Source organism: Macrobrachium rosenbergii, chromosome 46 (assembly GCF_040412425.1).
Source record: "Macrobrachium rosenbergii isolate ZJJX-2024 chromosome 46, ASM4041242v1, whole genome shotgun sequence".
In the NCBI taxonomy this organism is placed as follows: Eukaryota; Metazoa; Arthropoda; class Malacostraca; order Decapoda; family Palaemonidae; genus Macrobrachium; species Macrobrachium rosenbergii.
Genome location: NC_089786.1, coordinates 44,328,692 through 44,340,140, shown reverse-complemented (window position 1 = coordinate 44,340,140; position 11,449 = coordinate 44,328,692). Strand labels below are relative to the sequence as shown.

Genomic DNA, 11,449 nt, shown 5'->3' with positions numbered 1-11,449 from the left:
TCTCGCTCTGATGAGCTTCCTGACAGTCTGAAGCCTGTCAGAGCGAGAGTGGACAATCCCTGGTGGAACTTCATTAGGTGGGGTTGTCTGAGAAGAGACTTCCTTTGAGGTAGAAGCCTTGGGAAGTCTATCAGGAGATCTAGCAGGTCCAGGAACCACTCCTTCCTTGGCCAGAACGGGGCAATAAGGATTAGTTCGACGTTCTGATGGAATTTCATTTTGTTTATCACTTGCCTGATGAGCCCGAAAGGAGGAAAGGCATAAGCAAACAGGTTCGTCCAGTCTAGGAGCATGGCGTCCACCAAGTGAGTCAGAGGGTCTGGAATTGGTGAGCAGAACACTGGGAGACGATGGTTCTTGGAGGTAGCGAAGAGGTCTATCATGGGAGTGCCCCACAATTTCCACAGATCTAGGCACACTTGTGGGTGCAGGGTCCACTCCGTAGGAAGAATCTGGTTCCGACGGCTGAGTTGGTCCGCAAGAACGTTCAGTTTTCCTTGCACAAACCGAGGGAACAGAGCCACCCTGTTGCTGTCCGCCCACAGAAGAAGGTCCCTCGCAGTTTCGAACAGGGAGAAGGAATGGGTACCTCCCTGTTTCCGAATATAAGCTAGAGCCGTAGAGTTGTCGGCGTGAACAGCAACTGCTTGGCCTGAGACGTGGGCCGAAAAATCCTGGAGAGCGAGGTGAATGGCCAACAGTTCCTTGGCGTTGATGTGGAGCTTCTTCTGTTCGGTCGACCAAACCCTGACGTCCTGAAGTTGCCTAGATGTGCTCCCCAGCCAATATTGGATGCGTCTGAGAACATCTGCAGAGATGGTTGCCTTGGGAGGAGATCTAGACCCTCCGAAAGTCTTTCCGGCGATTTCCACCAAAGAAGATGTCTCTTGACGTCGGGGGAATGTTGAAGATCGTGGAGTCCAGTTGAGTTCTTCTGTCCCAAGAACTCTTCAGGAAAAACTGCAAGGGTCTCATGTGTAGACGACCTAACTTGACAAATTGCTCCACTGATGACAGAGTTCCCAGGAGAGCCATCCACTGACGGGTGGAGCAACTGTCCAGGAGGAGAAACTTCTCCATCATAAGAAGGCAGGAGGAAACCCTTTGGGGGACAGAAAAGCCCGAAAAGCTAGACTGTCCAGAGTCATCCCCAAATAAAGAATCCTCTGCGAAGGAATTAAGCTTGACTTTTCCGTGTTTATCAGAATCCCTAAGGCTCGAGCTAACCTTAGGGTTCTGTGAAGGTCCTCCATGCAGCGGTCCCTTGATGATGAACGGAGTAGCCAGTCGTCGAGGTACAAGGAGATCCGAACTCCCTCCAGGTGGAGCCAATGACCTATCGGGGCGAGAACCCTGGTGAATACCTGCGGGGCTGTCGATAGGCCGAAGCAGAGAGCCCGGAACTGGTAAACTTTGTCCTTGAAAACAAACCGAAGATACCTCCTGGAGTCTTGATGTACTGGAATGTGGAAGTAGGCATCTTCCATGTCGAGGGTCACCATCCAATCCCCTCGAGTTAGAGCCTGAAGAACGGAGCGGTTCGTTTCCATGGAAAACTTGGTTTTCACTAAGTACAGATTGAGAGCACTTACGTCGAGAACTGGCCTCCAACCCCCTGATGACTTGGGGACTACAAACAGGCGGTTGTAGAAACCTGGGGTTGACACGTCCTGTACTTCTTCGATGACTGTTTTCCTTAAGAGAGACTGGACTTCTGTCTCTAGGGCCGAAAACTTGACTGAGCCTCTTGAGTATGCTGTCAAGGAAATGGGAGAAGTGGAGAGAGGAGGAGGTTGGTCGAACGGAAGGCGGTAGCCTAGCTGGAGCACTTGAATCACCCACTGATCTGCACCTCTGTCTCTCCATTCCTCCCAAAAGAGACTGAGTCTGGCCCCCACCGGCGCATGGAGGACAGGGTTCCTACTTACTGGCAGGACGACCTTGGGGTTTAGAGAGACCTCTGGAGTTGGAGCGACCTTGATAAGGTTTGGGTCTGGCAGTTACTACTTGGATGGAGTAAGGACCTTGGAGTTGGAGCGGGTTTGGGTTTGGGTTGGACATGGAAACGGATGTCTGTTAAGAGGAGATACCATCTTGGTCAAAGGAGCTGGGAGCAGGCCTGGGTTTGGCAGAAGACATAAGACAGGATGTGCGACGTCGTCTTCTTATCTATGGCTGAAAGGACGTCTTTCACTATTGATTCTGGGAAAAGGCCTTCCTTGTCAAAAGGTGCGAACATCAAGGCAGCCTTTTGCGAAGAAGTCACAGCCTTAGATAAGAAAGAGCACCAAGTCTCCCTCTTCTTCAGAGTGGTCATGGCAAAGAGGGAGGAAAGTTCGCCTGCCGCATCATGGATAGCAATGTCAGTGCAGGTAAGGAATCCTGTGATTCTCCCCAAGATGTCTTCTGCGATATTAGCCTGCTCAACTTGTATAAAAATAGCTCCCATTGACCAATCGAGAAAACTGACAATCTCTAGGAGCTTGTAGAGGTTCTTGGAAAGGTGTTCTACATCCAGGGCAGAAAAGAAAGTCTTGGCAGCTTCAAAGGAAATGCGTCTTGAAGGGTCCACAAGGGAGCCAAAGTCCCCTTGTGCTGAGATTGCAGAGCCCAGTGAAGGAGAAGTTCCTGTGCTGTAATAATTTTGCCTCCTTTTCGACAGCTTTGAAGGAGGGTACGCAAAAGACGCTTTACCAGAGGATCTCTTAGCTTCCAACCAAGCCTCTACCTCCTTCAAGGCTTTCTTGGAGGCAGTGGAGAGTACCAATTTGGGAAGGGAAGTGTTAGAACATTGTTTTCCCAGTAGCAACGTGGAAGTCGGGAAGAGGGGGCTGTTGGCTGAAAATGTTGAGGGTACGACTGCAGCAGAAAGTTGAGCAGAGAAGCGTAATGAGAAGAAGGCACTGAGTCAACGGGACCTTCCTCTTCACCAGAAAGAATCGGTTCCGTGCCAAGATCGTCCAGGAGTTGAGGAAGAACAACTTCTTGGTCCCCAGGAATACAAAGCACTTTGGACTACCTTTTCTAGCTTCTCTTCCAGCAGACTAGATTCCTGGGAAGGTGAGGATGAAGCCAAAGGAGCAGACACTTCCTGTGCAGGAGGAGGAGGAAGAGGCACGGGAACTTGAGGCAGATCCTTCTGGAGAGGGCTAGGCATCTTGAATGACTTAGGTGACTTGGGAGGGAGCGTCTGAAATGCATCTTCTTGATCAGAACCCCATGCTGAGTAACCAGGTGTAGGGCTAGCTGTCCTTTTCTTACAGAGTTTAGGGTCCCTAGGGCAGGAATTATCAGAAGATTGCCTCTTTAAGGGTCGAGAGGCATGATCCCACTTGCGATGACGAGGAGGGGGAGGATCTGAAGAGCTGGAAGATGAAGAGACTGAAGATGAACTGCTGCTACTCTCATCTGAAGAACTTACCCTTAGGGAGTGACGTTTCGAAGTCGAACGTCTTGACGAAGATTCTGGGGACACGATCCTGTGACATCGACGATGTCGAGAAGAGCGACGAGTCGATGGAGAAACACTACGCGAACTTGCAAGTCTATGACTCTTCGAAGCCTTGCGACATTCACTTTTGCGACTCTTCGAAGCTTTTCGACGCTTCGACGAGGAGTCAAGCTTACGTCTTTCGACACTAGGACTAAGGCTTTTCGGTGCCTTAGAGGACGAGACTGCTCGTGGGCAAGAATTTCTGACCTTTTCGCCAGCGCCGGACTGTCTTCTAGCCTCAGAAGGCGAGCGGGACAGCTGCCTTTGCTCAAAAGTCAGAAAAACGAGCAGACTCGCCTGAAACACGATCACGAACAACACCACTGTTATCACCAACACTTACGTCATCACCAACACTAACGCCCGGACTATGGCGCGAACGCACTAAACTTAAGACAGAATCCATGAAAACGTTCATTTGCGCTTCCATTTGAGTTCTGAAAAGATCAAATTCTGATTTATCAGCCTCGAGGCTGGGCTTGGCTTTAGGGAAAACATACTGGGAAGCTGGTGAAGAAGAGGGGGATAGGAGGAGGGGAAAGAGCAGCAGTAGAGGAGGGAGGAGGGGAGGAGGAAGGAACAGCCGGTAAAGGGGATGACGCTGATGCCACCCGCGAAAAAGTTAGCCTAGCTTCCTTACGCTTAAAAGCCTTTCTATCCCTATCCTTAACCAGCTTTACCTGATGGGAATTGTACGTGTGCCAAAACTCCTGACCCCATTCAATACACTCACTGCATGTGTTCTCCTGGGAACACTCCTGACCCCTACATGCCGTACACAAAGAGTGACGGTCGTACTTAAGTTTAACAAGTTTAGAAGAGCACAAATTCCCTGCGCAAACTCTAGACCCAGAGAAGCTGGAATCCGACATAGCTACCTATTTCACGGAGCTAAGCTAGCTAGGTTAACAAACAAGACACTGAGTACTTCACCAAAAAGAGATGCCAGAAAGAAGCGCATCGAGAGCTGAAGTAAATCCAAACAGTTTGAATCGAACGGACGCGCGAGATGCGTTCACAACACGCCTGAGATTGAAACTGAAGCTGTTTACTGGGCGAGTCTCCTTCCACCACCCCAACTGGCATCCGGTGGGGCTGGGTCTCCCGCCAATTATATCAGCGTTCCAAACAAAGTTTGAAAAAATATATCTCGGACGTGTCGAAATTTAAGAGATTAAAGCTTTTACAGTGTCACCCAAACCTAGTATGCACACTCGTAATGTGAAATAGCAGAGACCACCTTAGAGAGGTGAGAGAGTTGACCAACAAGTACAGTATACAATTTACATGTACAGAAGGGACGTAAGCCCTCAGCAATTACTACATATATTGCACCACCACCACTCTATGTTAGCAATTGCAAGCTCACCACAACCATGGGGCAATATTTAAACACTATGTAGACAACCATGACTGGAAGCTGACACTAAAAGAATTATTAGAAAGCACAGAGATCATGCATAAAGAAGCACAGTTCTACAGATTTCAAGTAGCGGAAGCTTTGAATATACAGAGAAACACAAAATTCATCCTTCCTTCTTCGAGGAAACCATAGGAAATCCGTGAGAATCCAAAGGGATACAAGCGACAAAACACCCTTGGACACGACTACCAACAACGCAGCAAATCAAGACTATCTGTTAGAGACAGGAATCATGCCCTTGCCTGCGCCCTTGGGGTGCATCCTAAGTAGTATGACCCGCCGACCAATAACAATTCAGCACCCCAATGAAGTCATGGATGAAATTCAAACATCTGCATGCACCAATAAAAGCTGTGTATGCTGAATTGTAATCCAGCCCTGATGAAGCCGGTGACGAAACAGTCCATTGACTAGTAAAAAAAAAAAAAAAAAGTACATGGAAAGAATCCCGAATGAACTTTCCTTATTCCTAAGAAGCTCACCAGAGGAGAAAAAGAAGTATAGACTGATTTAGAGTTTAGATAAGAAGGCAATATTTGCATACAATGCCACTGATTTCAATAGGTATTACATATCTCTTTCATTTTACAATAAACCAAGCTCCAATGTTTTCAAAGTTACGAAGCAATACTGATGACAATATTGAAAACATTCTAAATTTTGCGTGACGGGCACAGGCAGAAATGTATGATGGCGTTGTGAACTTCTTGGGGTTTTATGCTTATGATACAGTAATTCATATTTTATGTTTATGATATCAGTGGAAACAGCTTTATATTTCATTAGGTTCAAGAAATGTCAGAGAGAAAGACATTATTAGAGGTGAGAGAGAGAGAGAGAGAGAGAGAGAGAGAGAGAGAGAGAGAGAGAGAGATGAGGTTAGTTGACATTGGTAAACAAACAAATCAGCTGGAAACAGCTGTTTTGTTATTGAGGGTGTGAGGTTCAAGAAATGTCAGAAGTGAAAAACATTATTATTCTCGACAGGTGTTTATAATGCGGAAAGCGGATGGAAAGGTAGCGGACAACCTGAGGGGCCCCGCTGCGTCCATACAGAAATTGTGTTTGTTACCAGGCATAAGAAGACATATATAATGCATTACAGAACATGTAAAAGGCAGATATATATATCAACAAAAAGGCATACAATGATGCATAAGATACAAAAAGAATCTGAAATAATAACAAGTAACATATATGATGTGATTAATGTACACTCGGCAAGGAAAGTGAGGATACAGTTTTTTTTAAATCTTCGGACATATATTGCTAATTAATGCGACATCTGGCAACTTTAGAAGGGGAAGGAGCTTCAGTCTTAATGTGTTTGGTTTTTGCTTGACCTATAACTTTCAATCATATTCTATGGTTCTGAAATCATTGATACTTAAATGCAGTAGTAAGTTTGACAGTATTCATTCATGTTGTAATTTGCAGCGACAGTTCTGAGCAAATAAACGGAATGCTTGCGTAATCGGAAATGCGATCTTCCATAATGACATCAAGAGTTAAATTTGAGCAATGTCCAACGAAAAACTTGGGAAACAATAAAGGAACGAATGCAATGTTATGATGAGAGAGAGAGAGAGAGAGAGAGAGAGAGAGAGAGAGAGAGAGAGAGAGAGAGGAGCCTATATTAGAGCTACTCATTTCATTATTTTTTTCATTTAGAGATTGAGCAATACTATATTTGTAGTATGTTTTAGCAATGGAGAGAGAGAGAGAGAGAGAGAGAGAGAGAGAGAGAGAGAGAGAGAGAGAGAGAGTTGAGAGAGAGAGTTGAGCTACCATTTCATTATTTTTTTTTCATTTAGAGATTGAGCAATACTATATTTGTATAGTATGTTTTAGCAAGAGAGAGAGAGAGAGAGAGAGAGAGAGAGAGAGAGAGAGAGAGAGAGAGAGAGAGAGAGAGAGAGAGAGAGAGAGAGAGAGAGAGAGAGAGAAACTATGGCAACGTCAAGAAACATCCAGTTACTTGTGTTTTCGCGCCGATATTCTGGCGCTATTCCACACGTCACAGAGAACGCTCTTGCGGATTTAAATAGATTTGGTCAACCTACCCTAGCTGTCACATTATTTACTGCCATTAATTCCAGCTGACCTTTAACACCATGAAATATAAACATGTGTAAAAATTATAGAAATTATCATTACCTCGTATGATGATGCAATAATAAGCCTGTTCATAACGGAAAACGAGTAAATATTGCTGTTCTGATAAACAGTACTGCACCGAGATATCCACGCACTATCTAGATCTCTATGAACGAAGTCATCTGAGAAATTCTGATTACTGCGGACATCCATGGTGGTTTTAAGTATCTGAACGTTTTTGTTTTGCAGATTTAATATATATGATATAATTTGCATTGTATTTTCATATTCTAGAGTAAATTTACCGAGATTATGTGTTTTCTGTAAGAAAAAAATTAAAATTCGATGAACGAAATCTAATGAAAACTGTATCCTCACTTTTCTTGCCGAGTGTACACATGAGGAGCAAAACACAAGATTGGAGAGGCGATCTTGTGAGGCGATTTGACGCACTTACAAATACTCCCCCCACCCCCCAAGACAATAATTAGAGGAGTAATTATTGGATGAAACAACATTAATCATGCAATCGCTGGGGTAGTTGGAGTGGGTCCCTACTCCTGGAGAACTGTGGGGGTGGGGTAGAACCAACATCTGGGGTTGGCTCGATGTGTCCCCTGGGCGCCCCGGAGCCCACTTTGGTGTGGTGGGCGGGTGTGTCTGCGGGGAGGTACTGAGGGGGAACTCTGGGGCACCTGCCTGCCTCGTTGTGTACTTCGCTGTTCAACAGGAATGCCGGCTCCAGTCTGTCGATGGTGAGCCAGTCTTCACGCCCGTGGATGTCAAGGAGGTATGCCTTGGCAGTCCGCCTGATGACTCGGTGGGGCTCCCTGTAGGGCCTGGTTAAGGGCAGTCGACAGGCGTCCACCCTGACGAAGACGTAGGCACAGGAGTCTAAGGCGGGTGGGCTGTAGGTGATGGTTCTGTCGGTGAAGGTCTTATGGCAGGGCGCCAACTTCTGTGCGAGTTCCCTCAACCTCGGGAGGGGGGTGTCAGCCAACAGCGGGAAGAATTCTCCGGGAACGGATAGTGTCTCCCCGTAGACTTTCTCAGCAGGGGAGGCACCGCCATTTGCTTTCGGTGTGGTATGGAGACCCAGCAGGACCCAGGGGAGCTGTTCCTTCCACCTCTCGTTGGTGCAACGTGCCATGAGAGCTGCCTTAAGAGAGTGGTGTGCCCTCTTGATCATGCCGTTCGCTGCAGGGTTGTAGGCCGCTGTGCTGTGTAGTGTTGTACCCATCAGGCGTGCCAAGGAGACCCACAGCTCTGACAGGAAGGCTGGGCCCCTGTCTGTGGTGATGCTGTCTGGCACTCCAAAACAGCTGATCCAACTGGAGAGGAGGGCCTCTGTGCATGACGCTGTTGATGCCTCCTCCATGGGGGTTGCCTCGGGCCAGTGGGTGGAGCGGTCTATGATCGTCAAGAGGTACCTGGCTCCTCCCGACTGCGGAAGAGGCCCGCAACGTCGATGTGGATGTGGCCAAAGAGCCGACGAGGCTGGGGAAAGTCACTGACTCCGGATTCTGTGTACCGGGATGTTTTGCTCGCATGGCATGGGATGCAGCTCTTTGCCCACTGTCAGACGTCCTTGTTGATGCCATGCCAGATGAACTCGTCAGTCATGAGGTGCGCCGTTGTGCGCCCTGATGGATGGGAGAGACCATGGACTATGTCAAACGCCTGCTTCCTCCTCGAGGTGGTACTAGGGGGCGGGGGCGACCTGTGCTGGTGTCACAGAGGAGAGTTGTGTTCGAGTTTCCTAAGAGCACATCTAAGACTTTGCCAAGTCTTCGTAGTCGATGCCAAGGTGAAGGGAATTGATTTCTATTCTCGACAGGGCGTTGGCTACTGGGTTCTTCCTGCGAGGGACGTAGTTGATGGTGCACCCGAATTTGGAGATGGCAGTCAGGTGTCGCTGTTGCCTTGCAGACCACGCATCTCCCGGCTTTGCAAATGCGTGCACCAAGGGTTTGTGATCTGTTAGGATCGTGAATTTGGTCCTCTCCAGCAGGTACTTGAAGTGTCTCACGGCCTGGTAGATAGCCAGCAGCTCCCTGTCGTAGGCGCTGTAGCGGGTCTCTGCAGGCAAAAACTTTTGGCTGAAGAAGGCCAAGGGTTGGGGGGCGCCATTCACTAGTTGCTCGAGTACTGCGCCGCAGGAGATGTTGCTGGTGTCCGTTGTCAGTCTGAGGGCGGCTGAGGGGTTGTGGTGAGTCGAGGTAGTGGCATTGGCGAGGGCTGTCTTTGTTTCTATGAATGCCTGCTGCTGTGGAGCCCCCAAGGTCAGTGTTTTTGGCTTGCCCTTCAGGACTGATGTCAGGGGGTACATAGCGCGGGCAATGTCTGGGATGAAACGTTGGTAGTAGTTTATCATCCCGAGAAACTCCTGAATGGCCTTGATGGTTTGTGGTTTTGGGAAATTCTCTATAACATTTACTTTAGAGGCTGTGGGGCACACTCCTGCTGGGGAAATCTCGTGCCCGAGGAAGTCTACTTTTTCTGTCCCGAAAATGCATTTGTCGAACCTGACAACTAGTCTGCTGTCCTGCAGACGTTTCAGGATGGCGCGGACGTGGCGAAGGTGTTCCTCTTGGAACCTAGAGAAGATGAGAATGTCATCGACGTAGCAGATGCAGAAAGGCAGATCCCCCAAGATGGTGTCCATCAGGCATTCCTGAGACCGAAGGTGGAATAGGAAAATGTATAAGTCCCGAAGGGCGTGATGATGCCAGTCTTTGGCACATCGTCGGGATGCACAGGGACTTGGGAGTATGACTTCAGCAGGTCCATCTTTTGGCAGTGGAAAACCCTTCAGGTCTTGCATGTTAGGGAGGGTGCGGTCTGATGTTGGAGGGTAGTCCCAGGGCCTCCATGAACCATCGGACTTCTTTACCATGTGGAGGGGAGACGCCCATGGGTCTGATGCTTTTTTACAGACACCCATCTGTTCCATCTCTGCGAAGGCCTGTTTGGCATCTTGTAACTTTTGGGGGGACAGTCGTTGGAGCTTGGCATGGGTCAGTGGGCCCATCATGGTGATATGATGGAAGATGCTGTGCTTTGCTGAAGCCCCTGGTGACTGACATAGCTCTGGTTTGAAAACTCCTGTAGGAGGGACGTGTGGCCGTTGGGGGCTGTGGAGCAGATGGCAGGCATTCCAGGTCTGGTGGAGAGCTGACGGGAGTGGCAGGTTCCTGTGTCGAGGAGGCGTTGTCTTCCAACTTCGACCAGAAGTCCGTGGTGCGCTAGGAAGTCTGCGCCAACAGGGGGAACTTGACCTCCACGATGATTAAGGGCCAGTGGAATCTGTGGCCCAGAATTGAGATAGTCTGGGTTGTTGTGCCATATGTGCGGATGGGAGTTCCATTTGCTGCTATGAGGGCAGGTGTTGAGTCGGGTATCTTTTCTAAATCTTCCTCAGATGGCGGGAAGACCAACCGCATTGCTCCCGTATCTACCAGCAGGCGCCGTTTCGAAATTTTGTCTTTGATGAAGAACCCTGCTGGTTGGGGGAGTTGGATTTCACAGCCACTGCTGTTACTTGTGGCCGTTTTTGTTGTTTTTTGTAAAGAAACAGGGAGGTTTGCAGTTCCTGGCGTTGATGCCGAATTTTCTACGGAAGAAGCACCACGCCGGGTTTGACCATGTCCCCTGATCCCTGAATGTTGTCTTCTTTCTGTGAATGGCATTGATGTCTCCCTCACTGTCGTTGTTCTCCTCCGTCAGGCAGCAGGCTCCCAGGGCAGCAGCATGTTTCGAGGCCTGGGTGGCCTCACGTATTTTCTGGGCGACATCAACTAAGGTGTCCATGTTGAGGGCGTCTGTGTCTTTTATCTGGCCCCTAACTTCCTGTGTGAGGTACCGAAGGAAGATCGCTCTCGTCAGGTCTACCCTCCTCTTCCTTCCTTTTTCGTCGTGGCCTGGCAATGTTACCAACCCCCACAGTTTGTCCCAGGCTTCCCTGGGTGATGCTTCTCCGAGGGGCTGGGATAATAGGTCGAGTGCATGCTATGCTCTCTCGGTCACAGGCATGGAGCAAGTTTGCGCGAGTTTATCCTTCGAGGCCGCATATGTGACCTTGTCCAGCTGTGTGTCGAGCCAGGGGGAGATTGTGTTGAGCACCTCTTCTGGGAGTGCCGTCATGGCGACGTCGGATTTAATAGCATCGTCTGAGATGCACGCCACACGAAAGTGCGCGTCCTCGTGCAGGAACCATGATGTCATGTTCTGCTCGAAAACGGAGGAATTCTGACTGCATCTGGCTTTGTTGGCAAGAGGGGTGTACAGACGATGCTCGCGGGTTCGCATTGAAGTTCAGCTTCCGACATCCCAAAACGCGGGAAAATGCGCCATATTGAGTCCGTTAATGGTGCTGATTGTTCAAGTGGTCGAACCAAGTGCCAAAACGTGCCCTTTTTGGGTATCCCATATCTAGT

The 11,449-nt window shown here is 48.7% G+C and overlaps 3 protein-coding genes across 3 annotated transcripts in view; all 3 read right to left on the bottom strand.

The window, feature by feature from the left end:
* The window catches only part of LOC136830471 (uncharacterized), a 3,081-nt gene extending 1,020 nt beyond the window's left edge, over positions 1-2,061 (bottom strand). Inside the window, exons 1-3 of the mRNA XM_067090008.1 lie at positions 1,929-2,061; positions 1,337-1,756; positions 235-934 (exon numbers count right to left, since the gene is read on the bottom strand). Of these exons, the coding sequence (XP_066946109.1) occupies positions 235-934; positions 1,337-1,756; positions 1,929-2,061 (1,253 nt within the window). The remainder of the gene's footprint in view (positions 1-234; positions 935-1,336; positions 1,757-1,928) is intronic.
* LOC136830470 (serine/arginine repetitive matrix protein 1-like) overlaps positions 1-4,365 on the bottom strand; it is a 4,425-nt gene extending 60 nt beyond the window's left edge. Inside the window, exons 1-3 of the mRNA XM_067090007.1 lie at positions 4,227-4,365; positions 2,060-3,831; positions 1-2,003 (exon numbers count right to left, since the gene is read on the bottom strand). The exon at positions 1-2,003 is cut by the window's left edge and continues 60 nt beyond it. Of these exons, the coding sequence (XP_066946108.1) occupies positions 2,927-3,831; positions 4,227-4,365 (1,044 nt within the window). The 3' untranslated portion in view covers positions 1-2,003; positions 2,060-2,926. The remainder of the gene's footprint in view (positions 2,004-2,059; positions 3,832-4,226) is intronic.
* A 3,165-nt stretch (positions 4,366-7,530) lies between these two features.
* On the bottom strand, positions 7,531-8,253 carry LOC136830469 (uncharacterized). The gene has a single exon (XM_067090005.1). The coding sequence runs from the start codon at positions 8,251-8,253 to the stop codon at positions 7,531-7,533; it is 723 nt and encodes a 240-aa protein (XP_066946106.1).
* Between the last annotated feature and the right edge of the window lie 3,196 nt (positions 8,254-11,449).

Excerpts from the sequence above, each read along its gene's own strand:
- LOC136830469 (XM_067090005.1), bottom strand. The coding sequence starts at position 8,253 with ATGGGTACAACACTACACAGCACAGCGGCCTACAACCCTGCAGCGAAC.